This window comes from Poecile atricapillus, chromosome 3 (genome assembly GCF_030490865.1).
Source record: "Poecile atricapillus isolate bPoeAtr1 chromosome 3, bPoeAtr1.hap1, whole genome shotgun sequence".
In the NCBI taxonomy this organism is placed as follows: Eukaryota; Metazoa; Chordata; class Aves; order Passeriformes; family Paridae; genus Poecile; species Poecile atricapillus.
Window position 1 is genome coordinate 113,228,724 of NC_081251.1, and position 20,930 is coordinate 113,249,653.

The following is a 20,930-nucleotide window of genomic DNA, read 5'->3' on the forward strand; positions in this document are numbered from 1 at the left end:
TTGCTTTGGGGAAGTAATTGATATGGGAAGTGTTGATCAGTGGTGATCCTGGATTTAAAACTGGTGATAGGAACAGCTCAAGACTGTCACTCTTTCTTTGAGCCCTTTCAAAGTATTTTCATTTGGAGGTGAATCTTAAGAAAAATCAGTGAGCTTCCACCATGTTCTCTGACCCATCTCTAATTTTCACTCCTAAATATGTTTCATTAGAAATTCTCTATTAGTAACCAATCTATTAATAATTGTGTAGTCAGGCTCTCATGTCTCACCAGTTTCAGTGCATGTTTTCCATTTTGTTTTTTCAAAACCATTTTTTGCCCTGAAAATTGTTGAGATGGGACACAAATAACTCCGTGTGTCAAGACTTGAGAAGATTAGTGAATTCACCTGAATTTGAGTGCATGTACTTCACTTGTTTCAAGAGAATGAATATTTTGACAAAGCTACACAAGGAGCTTAATTTTGACTCCAAAAATTCACATTCCTGTGCCTTTAATTTTTTTTTTTAAATAAGACACCAAAAAAGTTCTATTACGTAATTTAAAATATTTTAAAAAATGTTATGTCCATGTAAAGAATTGGATACAGAGCCATTGATGCTGAGGGAAGAAGAGGAAAAAGAGATGTAAAACTTTGAACAGGCTTTTTTTTTTCCTTTGTAATGTCTTAAATTTATGACCTCAGACATGTTTGAAAGCTTCATTTCCTGTAAAAATACAGGTTTTCATATATTTCCTTTTACAGGTAAAAGTGTGATTTTCATTCTCTAATTTTGTCTAAACAACTTACTTACAAACATATAAAGTCCTAGAAAACTTTGTTTAATGTCACTATTACTATTTTTAAATATAAGAAAACTGCCTCACCAAGTATTTGGATAAAATTGTAATTTTTTTCCTTCCTTTTTCTAACTGTAGAATCAACTTCATACCTTCAATGATGTGTGTAATAATGAGTCATTAGTTTCAGACACAGAAACGTAAGTAGGAACCTTATTCTGAATACTTGAAGTTCTTTATATGATTGCAGTTTTTCTCTGTTGTTGCTATGGATTATACACAGTGGGGGAACAGTGATAATCAGACATTTGTTAGAAATACTCTGATCAGAGGGTTAATAAATGGTTTGAAATGGTAACCATAAAATATTTCTAAATGTTTCTGGATTTTTTTTCTCTGTTAAAATATAGAATTAAGGTAAGCTTGAAGGTAAGCAAGAAAAATGTAGATACCTTAAATAAATACCTATAATGGCCCATTATTTCTGTGGTTTTATATAAATAAGAACTAGCTAATTCATATCCAATTCATTTAATTTTTACCATCTTTTCATTTCTCTGGATTATTTGTTTAACCAAGACTTGTGTTGCCATCACTGGCTCCCAGCCCAGTTAGTTTTCCACCCAGTTTGTGGGACAATGCTATTGTTGTTTTTTTTTTTTTTCTTCAAAGTCCTTCTTTGTATAACTCAGGTGTTTTGAAAAAATTTAAAAGAACTCACATAAATCTTCAAGAACATTCACCTGTGGGATTGTATTCCAGGAAATGTATTCACTTCTGTAGTAACTCTAAACTTAATGGTAGAACTGTCAAGAATTTAAATTAAAAATGTGTGTTTTGGTGGTCAAAATCACAGTTTTTGTGAAATAACAGGCAAAATGTGGAAATTGTAGAATTTTCCTCATAATGCACTTTTTAAGTTTCTCTGGGGGGGTGATGTACTCTGTTTGTGTTGGGGGCCACACACACACACTCTCCAGTACTTTATTAATGGGGAGACTCTCACAGCAGCAGTGTCTTGCTTTTGTCTGGATACTTTTATTACAAATTTCATTTTAGCACTTTTTGAAATCTGGCTTCAGTCATGACCACAATTCTGGAGATTTCATGTAAAAAACACCTTAGATATTTGAAGAGGAATTCCTGGGAATGTGTTGCTGTTTTAAACATAAAGAATTTAGGGCATTTTTGCTTCCGGGGAGATGTGGAAATACCTTGAGAATAAGAAATAAATAGTAGATACTGCAGGAGGGGAACATGTTGGGAATGTGAGGTCAGCTGGGGTGTTTCCTACCCTGTACTCCCAGTTCATGTTGTGTTCTTACACTGGGACTCACAAACCTCAGATTTAGCCAGTTCTTCCCCTTCCCTCACACTGAAAATCTGAAACTGGGGTTGTTTTTAGGTCGTAGTAACATTAACAAGTGATCATGCCAGTTAAACCTGATACAAAGCTGTTTGATTTTCTGTGTCAAATAAAAAAGAGAACTTATGAACGTGGAAAAAGAGAAGAGTGGTTAAATTTCCCTGCAGAAGAGCAGATGTACTCTGCAAGAGCATCAGAGTTATTTTAAAGCTGAAGGAAATTGTCAGATTCTCCTTTGGGATATTACTTTCTTGGCAGGGGCATCTGTAAACAGGCTGTCATTTGAAAGGAATGCAGCACGAACAGAAAACCTTCTTTTCCACTTCTGTAGTATGTGATTTTTTAAAAAAAATCAGAATTCCAGTTGTTCTGCTGTTTTACCTGAAAGGTTGGTTGCAAGTCAGTATCAAGCATTGCTGCTTATCTTCACATATCTTGTGGAATCACTGATGTCTTCCAGCCAAATAATCAGAAAAGGCTGGAGCAGAAGGATGGGGAAAATGTCTCACTTCTCCAGTTTGTTCAGTACAAAGCTTCCCTCTCATTACAGACTCTGCTCATGAGAATTTTTGGATGAAAAGGCACTTAGGGAGTTGGCAGTGACTGAATGAGCAGCAAAAGGAAAGCTTTTCATTCCTGTGTTCTTTCCTTAGCAGAGAAAGGAAGTCTTAAGTTTTATTTTTTACCTTTGTGGCCTCTGCAGATTTGCCAAAAGAAGATGTTCTGCATTATGTCTGGTCATCCCCATTACATGTTTTGACTTTTCCAGATGCGTTTGGAACTGTCAACCTTTGGGATTTCTCCTTCTGTATCTTGATAAGGTGGGTTTGCGGGAGGTACCTTTAAAAAATAAAATCAGCTTTCAGTTAGTCCTGGCTCTCCCTTGTTCAGAATTAATACCAGGATTTTTTTAGCAAATATTTTGCAACAGTAGCTTCCCACCTTTATCCTCAGCACTGCAATTTTTCATGGTAAGACAAGCTAAAGCATCTTTTGTCTATGAAAACACTGGATTTCACCAATTGCACTTGGAAGCAGCAGAAAGCTGAGACAGAGGGATCTGTTTTGTAGCTGTAGGTATTTGTGTGGCTTTTGAGATTTCATTTCCCTTTCTTCCCAAGGGTTGAGGCTTTGTGGTGACCGAGGACGTGCGTGGTCCAGATGTGGGCAATGTCTCAGCCACTCAACTTCACTATACCCCTCAGAGATGGACTTTTAATTTAGCTGTTCCTGGCTCTAAAGATAGAATCAAATTCTTTGCAATCTGAGGTACTGAGGAGTGTGAAATCTACTGAAGCTAAAAATAACAAGCCTGAACAGAAGAGTCTCAGTCTTTGAATGATTCCTGCAACTGTTTCACTGATGTCACTTAGCGAAAAATGATGATGCTCTTCAGGAAGTGAAAGATACTCTTTTTTGGTGTGACTTGGACCACAAGAGGAAAAACGTTGGTCTTTTCTTTAGTGAGGACACTGTCAGCCTCTGGAAATAACATGCGTAAAGAGAGCTTTTGTTTTGCTCTTCACTTGGCAGGCAGCCAAGTATTCGGGTTTCAGGTTCCAGGTTAACACTGAAGCAACTTCCTGGACTCGTTTAAAAACCTTGATTGCCCTCACCTAAAAAGCTTCCTACAGAGCAATTTCAGGTGTCCAGAATTCCTTTCACCTGTGAACCAAAAGTGGATTATTTCTCCTTTCTTTCCCTCTCTTTCCTTATTTATTGAGATAGTCTATTGCAAGTTCTGTGTTGTTTTTTCCCTTCACTGCAGTTTCTTGCCTTATGTTAACTCTTGCTTTCTTCATTTTTGTCTGAGTTTACTGACTTGACTTTCTGGCAGCATTATTTAAAACACCTCTTCTCCACCAAATTTCAGGGATCTTTTCAGATTTTTCTGGGGGAAAAAAAAGCAAATTTTTTCATTCAGCTCACTAAAGTTTCTTTCTTGTGGCCCACACAGCAGTTAAACAAATATTCCTGATGATATCAGAGTGGTGGTTTCAGAGCCTGCAGAGCATCAAAGAGGAAAATCTGTGCTCAGAAGCAAAAACATGTGCTTGAATGTGTTGGGAAGGTGCCTTCTGTATCCTCTTTGCATTTCTGATCCTAAATAGTTGAGATCAGGGTTTCACATCTGTTGTTGTGTTGTAGATCCTATTTCAGTGATGTTGTCAAGAGGTGTTAGTGTTCTTCCCTTGCAAGCTGCCAGTTACAGAGCTGCATTTTTTCCTTGGATCTTTTATATCCTGGTTTTCAGTGACGTTGAGGACTTGCTGTTGTATTTCATCCAGTTCTGAGCTGGTGTGTTTTCGTAGCTTTGTGGGGAATTGATTGGTTGAATAAATAAGGTTTTCTTTCAGGGGGGTTACTTTGCTGTGGGATTTGTTCCTGGATTTGGGTCATCATGTGGGTACCAAGTATTGCACCACAGCCTTAGATTAAAATGTTTCCAGGACTTTAACCCAGTCTTTTCATGGAGAGGTGTTCTTTGACCTACCAGGAAAATGCATGAACTGGAGGATAAGAATGAGCAAAATTCAATGCAGTTGAGGTTGTATCAGCAACTGCACAGTTCCCCCTCTCTTCTTGCAGTCTCATGGAATGCCTGGGGAAACTCACGTCAAAAGTGCTTAAATTTCATTTCTTGGAAGTAAACCAGTTATTTTTGACAGACATGAATTATCAGTGAACTCACATTAAAAATTCTAGGGAGAAATGGATTAAGTGTTACGTACATTTCCAGTGTGAGAGAGATTCAGAGACAACTAAACCAGAGTAGCTGCTACCTTTGCCTTTTTATTCTCTTATCCTGCCACAGCACAGAGCCATAGAGAGTATCAGGTTCTTTAAATGACTTTTCCTATTGATATCCAATTATTAAATCCATGAAAAACGGCTAATATGTTACTCCCAAGGTGAATTTTCTTTCTCCTAAAGTCTGTCTGATTTGGATATCTAATTTGTAAAGCCGTTCCTTGTGCTGCTACTTTCATGTGAGAGGGAAAAGCACATCTATGCTTTGATCATAATGCATGATTTTCACTCTCACCATTTCATTTAATACAAAAGAGTAAATTTTTTCAGGAAAACCTTTGCTGAAATGGAAGTGTTCAGGGAAGAAGACAGACACCCCTCATTTACACTGAAATTAGCTTTTTTGGTGAATCCTTGAATCTGATACTGTAAATTCGTTCCTTAGTGAATCAGAGAAAAAAACCACTTTGTGGGAGTAATAACTTGATGGTTTTAAAAGGTAGTGTTTGCTGTGCCCTCAGCCCAGTTTTCTGGGAGGAACAGTTCTCTCAGGGAAGCACAAGGGCTTCATTCTGCCTTGCACAAGGATCCTCTTGTTTTTGGTCATCCTCAACAAATCCATATCAAATGCAGATTTACCTTCAGAAATCTGAGATGTTATTTTACCAGGGTTGAGCTCACCAGAAGGATAAAGAGTTTGTTACTGCTGAGAATACACCCATTAAAAAAGGCATTCCTTCAAAAGAATTATCTGTGGTTTTTCAGAACAAACATGGTGTGAATTAGAGACAGAGAACTACCATGGTAATTTAATAAAATGTGAAGGAACTCACTCTAGAGGAGAGCTTTTATTCTTTCCTTTGTAGTGGTTAAAATGCAACATGTGACTGGATACAAATCCTAATGGATGTTGTGCCATGAGCAGGCAGAGACCTCATGAGGAATGTGTCCTTTCATACTGGCATTGCCAGTGAGCATAGCAGTGGTTATTTATCTGAGATTCCTTCTCAAAGCTACAGGTTGAAAAGTTGAGATGCAAGAAGAAAGGAAAGGTCTTCCTTCAGACTTTGTTAGAAATCCAAGCCTTGGCTGAGCCAGAAATGTGCATGTGCCAAAGTTTGCTTTGGGTGGGCATCTTTTGGGTGTTGGGGTAGTTGGGTTTTGGTTTGGTTTTGAAATGAGGCTGTGGGAAGTTAAGGACATCTTGGATTCATGGAACAGATGTTGCTTATCTTTTCAATCCCTCTTTGAGCAGATCCTCTGTCAAACTTTACACTTTTAATGTGAAACTCATTTATTGATAAGCCATAAATGATAACTTTTGTACCTTGCAGGCCAGTCAGTCATTACTTACATGTTATGGGACGTTATCTTTGGACAGTATGAGAATATTTGATTCCCCATGTCCTGGAATTAGAAGAGAACAGTCCAGAAATGATGTGGAGTAACAGGAACTTTGCTCCTTGAGTTCAACCCATGAGGATCAGGCAGTTCAAAACAATTGAAGCACTGGCAGTGTGCCCATGAATAGTGAATCCTCTTTGGATAACTTACTAAGGCAATCTCTTTTTACCTGAAGAATCCTGTTTCCTTCTTGAGGATGATAAAGATTGGCAATCCTGGATTTTAATAGTGACTATAAATGTGACATGGGGAGATGTGGTAAACATAACTCTTCCTCAAGTCCTCTAAGGCACCCTCTCCCTCCATCCTTTCTCCCTGTGAAACAGAGCACTGTTATTCCAGGGCCATTTAAACCAAAAGCTGGGCTTTAAATACTCTGATGTCCTGTAATTGCTTCTGGTGCCAAAATCAGGGTAAACAAACATTTGCTTGAAGAGAAGGAATAAAAAAGAGCTTATGCACTGCCTTCCAGACAGAGCAGTGCTTTCTGGAAGTTCAGCTTTTGTTTTGGAAAACTCAATTTCCTGGTCATGCTCAGTTTGAATTTTTGCTTAAGAAATGGCAGTGGGTAAAGTTCCCTGTAGGTGTGGATGAGTAGAACAAGAATTAGGAAGTATCTGTGTGCTGTATGTGTGTAAATATGACCATGGCAAACATAGTTTGGGTGAGTTGCTATTTGTGTAAGAGAATCTAAAAATAAATTCATGGCTTCCTTAAGAAAATAATTTCTGTCACTCCCATCTTTTGCTATATTTCAGTACTTGTGGAATTCCATGATAAACTTGGATTCAATAGCAATGTCAAAATCTTCCATGTGAGGTCTTTGGAATTGTTTGCACGTGGTCTGTTGAACATTAACTAATAAAATCAGTAGAATTATTGGTTATGTTTGCTGATGATCCAGAGGGGAAATGTTGATATTTGGCATTAGTTTTCCAGCTAAAGAAAAAAAAAAGAAAATAATTTGCTTCCTGCTTGGAAAAATGAACATTGACTATGGTTTGTGTTCAGAAGGTTTTTGTGCCCTCCCTACAACTGCAGATATCAACTTGCAGGATGTGCCATGCTAGAGAAGAGCACAGAATAAATATTACAGGCAGATCATTTTACATTCCCACTCTTTTTTCATCTTCAGGTCAATTGCAAAAGAACTTGCAGACTGGCTTATCAGCAACAATGTAGTTGAGCACATTTTTGGACCAAATTTACATATTGAGGTTTGTATTCAATTATTATTGATTTGGTATAAACTTGGAGCATTAACTTGTCCTAGTAAACCCTTCCTCACTATGTTCTCATCATTTTGCAGATCATCAAACAGTGCCAAGTGATTCTGAATTTTCTTGCAGCTGAGGGGAGACTTAGTACTCAACACATAGACTGTATTTGGGCTGCTGCACAGGTATATATTGAATTTTTATAATTGCAGGAGTGACAAAAGACAAAATATAAAATAGGTTGATTTTGTTTCATGTTCTTAAAGTTGAGTTTTTTGCTTTTTCTTGATTGTCTGAGCATTTTGCTGACCAAAATGTCAAGTTAGGTAACTGCCACAGTTACTGGGTTATTTATTAGATGCAAAAAATGACCCTGGCTCCTTTTATACAAGGGAAAAAATGAAGTTGTATAGAAAGGACAGAGTATTTTCACTGAGAATGGGGATGAAGGTTGTAAGGTAGTTGCAATATTTGTGCTATTGTGCTAAATTGCCTTGCTCCTGTGTATTGTAGCTTCCATTTCTGGTACTCCTGGTGGGAACAATCAGGTGAAAATTGTGGCAGTGAAGTTTACAGCTGTGCTCCTCCACTGGTGTTAAAATCTATAGAAGGCACTGAAATTTTATTTTTTGCTTGCTAAAGCTGGAAACTCTGATAGGCTTTTTGCCTTCAGAAAGATTTATTTGTGTGCTACTTTTAATGGGTCACTGTGCTTGTTATTTTAGGTTGTGACATTTTTTATTTAGGGGATTTGAATACAATGGGCATGAACAGGCCTAGGGAACACACTGTTATAACAGGTTAGAATTTAAAGGGTTTTTTTTTTGTGTTCAATATTTCTTTGTCGTTTATTTCAGTCAAATAATACTGAACACACATTGTGAAACCAGTGTGGTCCATTAACATTAAAACATGCAGCTGGAATGTTAATTAAATGCTCATTGGAACAGCATTTACTCCAACATTTTTCTGTGTCAGAGTAATTAATAATTATTTATTTCACACTACATTTTAAAACAGTGTTTTCACTTCCTTAGTGTTTCCACATAGTATCTCACACACTGTTAGACCTCTGGATCTTTTAAATATATTTTGTACTGCTTTAGGAATAATATAATTACCTAATTTTGATAATGCTTTTTCAGTTTAAGTGTTCATTTTGGCATTGTGATAGTTTCACAGTTTGATATCAGAATTAAGTGTGTCCTGATCACTTCCTGCAAAAGGCTTAAATCTCTAACTCTGTTTCATAGGCTGACACTTTCAGACTAAAAGAATAGAAGGCCTTAAAGTATATTTTTCCACTTTTTAAATGAGCCTTTAGACAAAAATTCATCATCCCTCAACTGAAGTTATTTCAGGATGTTTAAATGCATCTTTGTATGGAAACCACATGATTGCATTGCACTGTGAATCCTGTGAAAGTTGGCCTGTACACAGTAGATTGCTGACACAGATATTTTAATGCCAGGAAGGCAAAATAAAATAAATAATGAAAAAAAAACCCTTTTGAGGTGCAAGTCTGCTAACCAACATAAGATTTTTTTTCTAGAACCTTTTTCTTGTAACCATTATTTTATGTTTTGAATTACAACATCCTTAGAAACGTAATGGAACTCTTTTAAGTGACTGTGAAAAGCAGCATTTAACCAAAGAGGAGTCATCCAGGAGCACTGTCACTTTCATGTGGAAATAGAGTAGTTAGCTGAACACATTGTCATATTTTTTGACATCCATCACTGGAAAGACAAAAGAATTCTTTATAATCTTCACACAGTCTATTCCTGAGAAGTCTTTATTTGTATTTACCACTGCTAATAAGGTAATCATTGCAAATGCTGCTTCCCTCAAGATCTCGCATATAAACTAATATTTTAGAAGTAAAGTTCAAATACAAAACAAACTTCCAGATCTTCTTTTTCACCTAATCTCTCAGAACTAGAACTAAGGAAGGAACTGTTACATTTGATTTGTGCGTTTGCAGGTGTTACAGTGTCAAAATTACTTCAATCCAAATTGCAAATCTGCTGAAGTTTGAAATTATTTGACAACTGCTTCCTGAGAATTAGTACAAATACATTTATTTGCTGCAGTATTTGATTTGTTTGTTTATTTTGCTGTTGCTGTTACCTTCTCTGTTTGTACCTTGTAGCTGAAGCATTGCAGTCGTTACATACACGACTTGTTTCCTTCTTTGATCAAAAACTTGGACCCTGTCCCACTTAGACACCTCCTTAACCTTGTCTCAACTCTTCATCCCAGTGCTCACACTGAACAGGTAAAGACAAGGCCAGCAACATCACTGGCATGAGAAAAGCAATTAAATGAGAGTGTTAAAGAACCATGATGGATTTGTCATCCTAAAGGAATATTCATTAATGCAGAAAGGGGGAACTCTGTGAGTGAAGTTGTCATGTTTCTTGAATGACACCTTTCCAGGCTTTTTGAAGGATAATTTTTAGAGATTACATAACAACTGATGGAAAATTTTAACTTCCTGTCTGAACTTAGAATGTGTTTCACACAATGTTATTGAATTGATTTGTTTATTTTGATGAGTTTATTTCGGTGAGCTGTAGTATTGGCATAGAGAAAAACGAACAGTGGATCTTTATATCCAAAATCTGCTGCTTAATGGGACTTTTCCCTGCTTTTCTTTCCAGACCTTGTATTTGGCATCCATGCTGATCAAAGCCCTGTGGAATAATGCACTGGCAGCTAAGGCTCAGCTGTCAAAACAGAGCTCCTTTGCATCTTTACTGAGTACCAACCTGCCCATGGGAAACAAAAAAGGTGTGTGGTTTTCCAGTAGATCTGGGAGTTAAATACGGAATTTCCATAGTCTCTTTTGTCCAAACTCAGCTCTTCATGTTGAGTTTGGACAAAAAGCAGGTATAGAACTTTCTCCTTTAAGTATTTTTTAAAAGTGTCACGCTGGCATATTTTTCCAGCAGAACTTGAGGCTGTAGATGAAAGCATGAAAAGTCTGAGTGCTTTTGGAAAGCTTTGTGTTTCAGATCCGTTCTGTTTGTATAGCTAGAGTAATCTGTATTTTTCTTTTTAATACAGAAAATGATCCATAACCATTCTCGTTCTATTACACATCTATAACTTAACAGCTACACAAGATCTTACAAAAACTTGCTTACTTTTTACCTAGTTTATGGTATTACATGCTGTTCCTGATTTGGTGATTTTGTTTTTTACTTGACTGTGTATTTCCCCACAGTCATTACTAAAGGTGCTGCCAAGCCATTTTACTGTAGTTTCCTTTTCTCTTCATACTGCTGGTTTTTATGAATCATGGACAGCTATATGCTGACAAAACGATTTTTAGTCACTTATTTTTCCATCCTGCTTTTTACTTTCAGAAGAAGAGGAGCTCAGAAGAGCAGCCCCTTCCCCTTGTAAGTATTATTTTAGTTGTACACCATGGTCTGGCTCATTGGATTATACAGTGCTTTCGAATTTGGAACAGAATTAAATTTGAAATTCTGTTTTTATGAGAAACCAAATGAAATGATATTTCAAGTAGAATCTAGGAAATTAGTATAACTATGGCAAGAAGAGACATCAGAATACAAACTTTGTAAAATGCTCAGTGTTCTAAACTAAATTTTTAGTGCTTAGGTACACATCATTTAAGTTATATCTTTGTTTGCTGGAAGAATGCTCAATATTTGAGGCAGATTTATGCAGTGCTGTTACATTCCAGTAATTACCTGTCACAGAGTAACTGGGAAATGTGGTTTTGAATTAGGGTCACCAGCAGCAAGCCCTCAAAGTAGTGACAACAGTGACACCCATCAGAGTGGAGGCAGTGACATTGAAATGGAGGAACAGCTGATTAACAGAACAAAACACGTCCAGCAGCGCCTTTCGGACACAGAGGTAAGAGCACGAGTCTGACTGCAGGAATTTTGTTGCTGAGTTGCCTGTTGTTAGCTATAAAAATGATGTTTTATCTGTACTTGTTTCAAAACCACCTCAGACAAATGTATTCCTGCATTTCAATTGTGTTTCAGTTAGGTTAATCTCTTAGTAATGGGCAGCAAGATCTTGTTTTTGTGTCACTATGGGGCTCTGTGTGCATGCACCCTGTTAGCAGCAAGGTAATGCAAAAAAATCAATTATTAAATCTGAATCTTGCTTGGAGCATTTTGTCATCAGGAACCAAATTGAGAAAGAATGAATGGGAACTTGTAGATGTGACACATTTCCTTCTAAAGGAAGAATGATGTTTGAATGATGATGATGATGATATTAATTATGTATTTCCAGCGGTGCTTTATTTTTCTGCCAATATTAATAAAAAAACCGAAATCATTTCAGGAATCCATGCAAGGAAGCTCCGATGAGACAGCCAACAGTGGTGAGGATGGCAGCAGCGGGCCTGGGAGCAGCAGTGGCCACAGTGATGGATCCAGCAACGAGGCCAACTCCAGTCACGCCAGCCAGTCCGCCGGCAGCCCCGGCAGCGAGGTGCAGTCGGAAGACATCGCGGATATCGAGGCTCTCAAAGAGGAGGAGGACGAAGAGGAAGAGGACAGGAGTCACAATCCCCAGAAAAGCAGTCGGAGCACAGATCTACGAGGCAGAAAACTGGAATCACAAACTGGCATTTGCCTGGGAGATGCCCAGGGGGCGTCGGAGAGGAGCGGCGCCAGTAACGGGGCGGGCAAGGACCATGTTTTTAACACGGACGCGGTGCCGCCGGTGGATAATCGCATCCGCATGCTCGATGCTTGCTCCCATGCTGAGGATGCAGAGCACGACATGGCAGGGGAAATGAGCACTGCTCACATTTCACAAGGCTCTCAAGATTCTTGTATAACTCACACGGGGGACTTCCTTGGGGAAACTATTGGGAATGAATTATTTAACTGTCGACAGTTCATTGGGCCCCAGCACCACCACCACCATCACCACCACCACCATCACCACGATGGGTAGGTAGCTTGGCATTTCTTCTGACTCCTTCCATAACAGAAGTAAAAGTGGTAGCAAAATCCTCCATTGGGGCAGAAATTGGTGCGTGGATATTTTGCTGCAGCTCAGGATAATCCTGTCTTACAGAGATGATCATTTTCACAGGCAGTTACACAGATATCTGATTTGGTGACATCTGATTAAAGATTTCTCTTAAGTTTTAGTATTGAATAAATAAGACAGCATTTAAGAAAATGCTAAAAATGTTTTTGAAAGTGCTGCATTTAGTTAACATTAAGAAGCCAACCCAGTCATCATGCTAGTGAGATCTTCAGTTTACTTATCTGTAATTGTTTTTCCAATTCATACAAGGGCTGCTGTTCAAACAGATGATTCATCCTGACTATAGCTTTAGGGAGATGTCTGCTCACTTGTAGTCTGCTATAAACAACTTCCTCTTTGATATTGTCCATTCTGATATTCTTCTTTTGCAGGCATATGGTTGATGATATGCTTAGTGCAGATGATGTCAGCTGCAGTAGTTCTCAAGTCAGTGCAAAATCAGAGAAAAATATGGCAGATTTTGATGGGGAAGAATCTGGCTGTGAAGAAGAGCTTGTACAGATTAATTCCCACGCTGAGCTAACATCTCATCTTCAGCAGCACCTTCCTAACCTGGCCTCTATCTATCATGAACATCTGAGTCAAGGTAAGAGTGATAAAAGAAAAATGGAAAAACTCAGTTTGTCATTTTGAATTAGTCTCCAGTAATTAAAGTAATGCAGTTATTTTAACCATGTATTTGTATTTGTGCAAAATAACCATGATGACCGCTGAGAATTTAATGTTTCTCCAAGAGATATGTTTCTGTGTCTGTGTTCATTTGTCAACACAAAAACATTCATTTGTTTTTAGCTGTGTTTTAGCTGTGTTTATCTTTTTAAATCCCCCACTTTCCCATTTTGTCTGGAGCTTTGAATGCAAGTTCAAACAAATAAAGGCACAAAAGAACCTAGTAAGTAATTTGTTCTAACAGGTTATTTAAGTGTAAAGAAAGGTGGTACTGAAATGCAAGGTTGTCTTTATTTTCCTCTCTGAAACCTTCTGTAATTTTTGTGCTGGTAGGTGCACATTACTGTGATTTTGTACATTTGACATCATAAATGAACCTATAAATGAAATAACCATAATGGGTTCTACAGAAGATAATTCTGGAAAAATGACTTAAAATATGACTTCATACTTTTGGGAGTTTGCAGTAAAGGACATTTTATGCTTTTTCATCTTACACTGCCAAATCTTCTGGTTTACTTCAGGGTGCAATTTAAGATGCTCCTAAAACACTTCTCAAGAATTATATCATCCTTCCATATGCTATTTTGGCAGCTTTATTTTCTCTTTTACCCTCTTCTAAACATAATGGAGAGCAGGGTTGGTGAGGGGTTCATATTTTTCTTCACTGGCCTGCAAGAACCAACTTTGCTCTTGTCCAGCAGGCAGCAGGACCCAGTGCTGTTTATATATTTCCCTGAAGTAATCGAATAAGAAGTTTTTATGATAATAATTTTAGCCTGACATTGAAAATTTGGACTTTTTCTACACTGCAGAGTTGAATAAACTATTAAAAACTTCATAGATCTATAAATCAGCATATTTTTTTCAGTCTTTTCCATAGATATTACTTGTCTAACTGAAGATTCAAATTCCTGGTTGAGCATGAGGCCTTCTCAGTGCAGTTTATTTTTGACACCCCTAGTTTTGCATGTGCAAATAATTACAGTGTTCTGTGTGCAAGTCTGAATTTTCTACTTGACTTTGCTGTTCCATGAAAATAGTATTAAATAGTAGATCAATGAATGGTGCCAGCTGTGGGCACAGAGAGGAAAGAAAATGTCTATCAGTGTTTATGAAAACATGATGAGTTTCTAAAATCCTGCACTTTGATGCTTTAATACATGGGAAAATGGTGTTTGTTTTTCCTGGTTTTTAGTTGGATGGAGGGAATCATAGTAGGAGGGGAGTTTATTGAAATGTTCTCCTTCCCTGCGTTCCAGCCGTGGTGGTTATGGAGATAACTCCCTTTGGACCACGACACCACAGAAAGGCTTAAGAAATCTTTTAATTAAAGTATGAATTAAATTAAAAAGCAATTGCATCTGCAGTTTTTCAGTGCTGTTTTTAATTGCACTTTGCCATTAGCCAAAAGCACTGCAAATATTGGCCCAACTGCCCCTCTGGCTTCTGGTATGGTCTTTTAAAAACCCATATGTGAAAAAAGGCTGCAATTACAGTGTTGTTGAGCTTTGAAATAGCCCAGTTAACAAATAAAATGTGTTGTTGTTTGTGCACTTAGGGAATAATGTTCAATTCAGATGGTTCCTTCTGTTTATTCACTAATGGTCTTTATATTTTGTGCAGGACCAGCAGTTCACAAACATCAGTACAACAGCAATGCGGTGACAGACATTAATTTGGATAATGTTTGTAAGAAAGGAAATACCCTGCTCTGGGATCTGGTCCAGGATGAAGATGCAGTGAGTCGAATACCAGAAAACACTATTTTTAGAAAGAAAATAAATGCATAATATTCATTGACCTTTCTTTCTACTTGCTGTAGATTCATCTCTCTGAAGGGTTAATAAATGAGGCAGAGAAGCTGCTCTGTTCTTTAGTGTGCTGGTTCACTGACAGACAGATTCGAATGAGATTTATTGAAGGCTGCTTAGAAAATTTAGCAAACAACAGGTAACTTCAACCATAAATTATCTGTTTTATAAGTATCTTATTTTTACAGCATACCAGAAATCCAAGTTGGCTCTAACAGTTATTTCATTTTACAGGAAGACAACTTAAACTAGGCAAGAGCAAAAGAATAAAAATCGTTTCCAAACTGTTGTGGATGTTTCTGATGCTCCATTTCTTTTTGTCTTTGGTGTCCTGAATTTCTCATGTTGGTGCATTTGTCTGCTCTCCCTTGTGCCAGAGGTTATTGCCTTTCTGCCTTAGGTAAAATCAGGTCTGCACCTCAGTCAGTCAAGGGCAAGGTCAAGTGCTTTGGCCTAAGCATTTTACACTGAATATTCAGATTTTACACAGCTGGCTGAGGAATAGACAAATTCTTTTCCACCAAGTCTGTTATGGGGTCTAATTTCTGTGAGGAAGGAACACCTTGATCTGACTTGTTTTAATACCAGCCAAAGCAGTGAAATTGTACTGGAGAAAGTGGAATTTGTTTCCATGATACAAGTGACTGCTGGACATCACCTGCTGTGTTGTGCTGTTACCTTTTTGCTGAGAACTGCATTTGAGATGAGCTACAAGCATGCTGAGAGATTAATCTCAGCTGTGTGTCCAAGGAGTTACAGGTAAAGAAATTGAAGTAAGTGTAGTTCAGGGTCAGCAAACTTCTTGGTTGACTTTGATGGGAGATTTCACAAGCACAGGAGGGACCTGGGGCTGTTGGAGCACAGCCAGAGAAGTTGATGAGAGGGATGGAGCCCCTCTGCTGTGAGGAAAAGCTGAGAGAATTGAGATTGTTCAGCCTAGGAAAGAGAAGGCTTTGGAGTCACCTGATTGTGGCCTTCCAGTACCTGAAGGAGCCTACATGAAACTGGGTGAGAGACTTTTTATAAGTGCCTGGAGTGACAGGACAAGGGGGAATGGCTTCAAACTGAAAGAAAGTAGGTTTAGATTAGGAAAAAAATTGTTGATTGTGAGGGTGGTGAGGCCCTGGCCCAGGTTGCCCAGAGAATCTGTGGCTGCCCCTGGATCCCTGGAAGTGTCCAGGGCCAGGCTGGATGGGTCTTGGAGCAACCTGAGATAGTGGAAAATGTCCCTGCTGTTGGCAGGGGATGGAATGAGGTGACTTTTAAAGTCCTTTCCAACCGAGATGACTCTGATTTATGATTTACAGCACTTTCTTTTAGTTGGTTTGCTCACACAACTGGAGCTTCTCAAAGGAATTTTGAAATCAGTTATTTCAGTTTTGTAACCATCACGTGTTGTCATTGTTTGTTTCTCCCTCAGATCTGTAGTAGTTTCACTTCGTCTTCTTCCCAAACTGTTTGGAACATTTCAACAATTTGGGAGCAGCTATGATACACATTGGATAACAATGTAAGTAGGCCCCTGTCCCAAAAATGTTGGCATTTAGGGGACTCTAAAAACCTTTGAAATTTGAAGATAATACGGAGTACAGCATTCCTTAGCAGAGCAAACCCTGTAACTCTAGAGAACTCTAGGACAGAACTTCTGAAAAGGTGACAGTGGTTATCAGCAGTTTTCCCTGGGCTTTTTAATATGACATTTAAACATATGCCCAGTTCTGAGTTAGACTTTTTCTGAGTTAGGGCCTTTGGGATCAGTTTTCATGGGCTCAAAAGGGAGTGTTCTGTCAGTCCTATGCCTGAAAAGAACGTTAGGAAACCTTGAGGATTGCAAAGAGGAAGAGAGTACAGTCCAGTTCCTATGGTAGATGCAAAACGAAATGTTTACTTTGGAGTTACGTGTGTTCTGTTTTCCTGTAACAGCTGGCCGCTTTCTGTGGCTTTTCTGATCTTTTCAAGCAAACCATAATACTTTCTGTCCTTCAAATTGTCACAGGTGGGCAGAAAAGGAACTAAATATGATGAAACTTTTCTTTGATAATTTGGTACACTACATCCAGGCAGTCAGGGAGGGACGACACAAACACGCACTGTAAGTACACAGCTGACTTGGAGTGTTTTGATATTTTATGGTTTTAACCATTTCTGCTGTCTTCTCTTGCTGCTGCTGTGTTCTTGTATGTAAATACTGTCTATAGGGCCATCTCCTGCCTCAGGAGACAAAAGTCTGTAAAAATATTTTAAATAGCTTCCTTTTCTTAAAAAAACCCCAACTATTGTGTCTTTTTTGTGTTAGATGTCATGTTTGAATATTTGTGTGCAAGTAAAACATAAAGGTTTTGATATTAAAGTGATTTCATATACTAGAACTATTCAAATGTTTTAGTTTTAAAATTTGTCATTAGCCTTTGCATAATTTTTTTTTTGTTTGAATACATCCATCTGTACTTTCTAATCTGTGTGATTAAAATCAGGTATGTATAAACAAGCAGTACAATTTCCAGCTCCCCAATCCCAGAGGAAGAGAGTGTTCATGTTTTGACAGATGTCAAAGTCAATATGGGCACCCACATCTGAAAAATGTTGCTATTTTTGGGTCCAATTTTACTTCTTCAAATCTAACTTCACCCTTTATATTAGATATTGCTTTAGTGAGGAATTATTTAGGAAGGTAGGATCCTTTAAATTCAGGTAAAATGAGAAATTGTTCTGCTCCTTTTTCCATCAAGCTTTTACTGTATAAATAGAAATAAAGTCAATATTTTTAAATAAGTTATGAAATTTTTTTTGGTAAAGAATATGTATCATTTGGAATTGGAAATTCAGAGTAGAAATATCAGCATTTTACAACTTAGGGTAAAAAATAAGGTAGATCCTGTAAGATGACAAGATGATACAGTTAAATTGGACTGTAAGACAAAAAAATCCACTCCTATCCCCTTTCTCAATTCCCAGCAGAAAAAGGATTTTATCTAGTGACAGCTGTTGTGTTATTCTGCTGTTTGGGGTGGTTCTGCAACATCTTCAGCTGGGGTTTGGGCCATACACTGAACTAGAAATTGAGAAAGAAACTTTTAAGAAACAATTCTTTATGTTTTTAAGAGGCACATGGATGAGTAGGAAAGAAGTTATGGCAATAAACAGCAAAACAAACTTCCATTTTTTGTCCAAATTTTCATTTAGATACAGCCACAGTGCAGAGGTTCAGGTTCGTCTTCAATTCCTGACATGTGTGTTTTCAACTCTGGGATCTCCAGATCATTTCAGTGAGTATTAGAGGTTATCTTACCACAGCAGCACCCCAGAGTAAGGCAAAAATACTTTTTAGTAATTTATATCAGATTAATAAACATACAATTGAAATTACTCTCCAAGACAGTTTCAAAAGGAAGATTTTCTGGCAAAAGCACAGAACCAACATTGGAGTTGAAATTCTATTGTAGTTCTGTGAGAACAAATTTTCACGTTCTCTGTGCTGCAGTTTTTCTAAATAATAGGATTGGATTAATTACTAAGGGAAGATAATACATTATGTACTTAAGGGCTTTGGTTTGTGTCCATATTGTTCCCAGAGATCTTTTACTGGAGTACTATATTCCAAAAAGAAATAATTCTTTGTACTGTAATACTGTCAGAAAATAATTTTTCATTATGAAGAAATTACACTTTTTACAATTGATCTTTGGGTGTTCTCACTGTAGATAGTCAAATTGTCATACAATACATTCATATGCTGTGACCTGACAGAAATACTCTGATTTTTCTGTGTATTCTTGGGCTTTATGGAATAGTTGGTGTTACAGAGGAGTAGTTAAAAATACTTCCCTAATTGTAGGGTTGAGTTTAGAACAAGTGGACATCCTGTGGCACTGTTTAGTAGAAGATTCTGAATGTTATGATGATGCACTACACTGGTTCTTGAATCAAGTACGGAGTAAAGACCAGCATGCCATGGGTATGGAGACGTACAAACATCTTTTTTTGGAAAAGGTATGTACAGAATTAATTGCAGCCTTAGAATTCCAATTAGAATGTTTCATTCTGTATCAACACTGTTAATTGTTTTTAAAATTGTTTCTATGGAAATCATCTGTTCAGTAGTCCAGGAAGGCCCTGCTTGTCATGCAGAGGTTTTTCTCTGCTTGGAGAGAGGAGGGAAATGAATTAGTGGGAATTCTTTTCACACTTCAATTTACCTGAGTGGTTCTTTACAAATAGCCCATGTGTTCTACCTGCAGCTGTGTAGCACTTTATTTTAATTTGGAAAAAAAACTGCACAAAACTATAGTTTGCTTTATGCTGTACAGCTCAACCTGAACTGAAAAATGGACTTTTCTTTTTGGGAGGGGTCTACAAATATCAGCAAATACAGCCACTGAAAAGACAAACATGCTGAGCTTTCTGCAAAGGGTTCCATCTATCCATTTTGACAGATGACATTACAAAATGGATAGATTGTGCAATAATTAATGTAGTCTAGTTCTTTCCCAAGGTTACACAGGTTTTTGTCTAGTTTTGAACATGTACAAGTTTTTTTTGGATGCTAACATATGCTAACAGATCCTCCTGCTGTTGATAAATTAAGCAGCTGATGTTAAAATGAAATAACTTCTTTTCCCCTCTGCATAGCTAGAGTTCCAATCAGTGGTGAAGTGAATTGTTTAAGCCAATTACATTTGATTTTCATTTTGTATCTAACATTCAGGGTATGATCTTTTTTCAAGAACAAATCTATTCAATCTACTACATTTGAATGTGATTAATAATAAAAGCAATTAGTAATAAGAGTGCTAGTGAAATAAATACCCTGTAATTGCTCTCTGTTCCACCACTGATATTTTTTTACATTTGTTTAGATGCCACAACTAAAACCTGAAACTATCAGTATGACTGGCCTAAACCTCTTCCAGCATTTGTGTAATTTGGCTCGACTGGCTACGAGTGCTTATGATGGTGGCTCCAACTCTGAGGTGAGCCTGGGTTCTGTCTCGTGCTTTTCTTCTCTCTGGCACGTGTGGATTTTATCTCTCAAGGCAAAGATATGAAACAACAAAACAACAAAAAAGTGATACCTGCTGCCTGCATCTCTTTGTGCAGTTTATTATATTTTATCTTAACTGAACTGTATCCACTGTTGAGTTTAAAAAATAGGTTTGTAACATTTACTTATCTAATGAAGAAGGTCAAATGACATTCTGTTAGTCATACTCAATTCTGACCAGAAACCTGTTGTAAAATGTGTCTCAGTTTATGTATTATGTGCTTTAGAAGTTTTTTATCCAGAGCAGTTACCTCATAAATATAATTACATTTAGAATATATTCTCTGAATTGATTTGAGGCAATTTTTTTTTTCTTTCAGTGAATACTGATTATAGTTATGGTGTTATGGCTTCATCTGAAAATATTCCTGTTTGTCAGAAATGACAGTTCACTATTTAGAATTTCAACCAGTTCTCCTCATGTTTCATACTTACAAAATATTTCTGAGAAATTCAGAGTTTTGTGGTAATTGATGCGTGTGGTACTGACGGTGCAAGCAGTGGAGAAAATGAGATATTGTTAGTGATTGAGTCAAGAGCTAAAAAGAATGTCTCAGATCAGAAAACCCTTACTCCCAGTAAAATAATGAGGCAACATTTTGTTTCTGAGCTTGTTTTCCTTTTGTCAAAACAGCTGTGTGGCATGGACCAGTTCTGGGGCATTGCTTTGAGGGCACAGTCTGGTGATGTCAGTCGAGCAGCTATCCAGTACATCAACTCTTACTACATCAACGGTATCACCTTCAATTTTTATCTTTTTTATTCTTCTGTTTGAAGAGCTTTAAAAGAATACCCAGCACTACCCTTTCATTATTCTTAGTATTAAAATGCCTTGTT

At 37.5% G+C, this 20,930-nt stretch overlaps 1 protein-coding gene across 5 annotated transcripts in view; it reads left to right on the forward strand.

Moving 5' to 3' along the window:
- USP34 (ubiquitin specific peptidase 34) overlaps positions 1-20,930 on the forward strand; it is a 109,515-nt gene that overhangs the window by 39,857 nt on the left and 48,728 nt on the right. For 3 of the 5 annotated variants that reach the window (XM_058836807.1, XM_058836808.1, XM_058836809.1), the window contains exons 8-24: positions 918-979; positions 7,436-7,517; positions 7,610-7,702; positions 9,670-9,795; positions 10,181-10,310; positions 10,889-10,924; positions 11,278-11,408; positions 11,850-12,466; positions 12,941-13,155; positions 14,865-14,980; positions 15,064-15,191; positions 16,473-16,562; positions 17,049-17,144; positions 18,236-18,318; positions 18,888-19,042; positions 19,909-20,022; positions 20,728-20,827. In XM_058836807.1, coding sequence (XP_058692790.1) covers positions 918-979; positions 7,436-7,517; positions 7,610-7,702; positions 9,670-9,795; positions 10,181-10,310; positions 10,889-10,924; positions 11,278-11,408; positions 11,850-12,466; positions 12,941-13,155; positions 14,865-14,980; positions 15,064-15,191; positions 16,473-16,562; positions 17,049-17,144; positions 18,236-18,318; positions 18,888-19,042; positions 19,909-20,022; positions 20,728-20,827 — 2,374 coding nt within the window. The remainder of the gene's footprint in view (positions 1-917; positions 980-7,435; positions 7,518-7,609; positions 7,703-9,669; positions 9,796-10,180; positions 10,311-10,888; positions 10,925-11,277; positions 11,409-11,849; positions 12,467-12,940; positions 13,156-14,864; positions 14,981-15,063; positions 15,192-16,472; positions 16,563-17,048; positions 17,145-18,235; positions 18,319-18,887; positions 19,043-19,908; positions 20,023-20,727; positions 20,828-20,930) is intronic. The other 2 variants (XM_058836811.1, XM_058836810.1) reach the window with 1 other exon arrangement.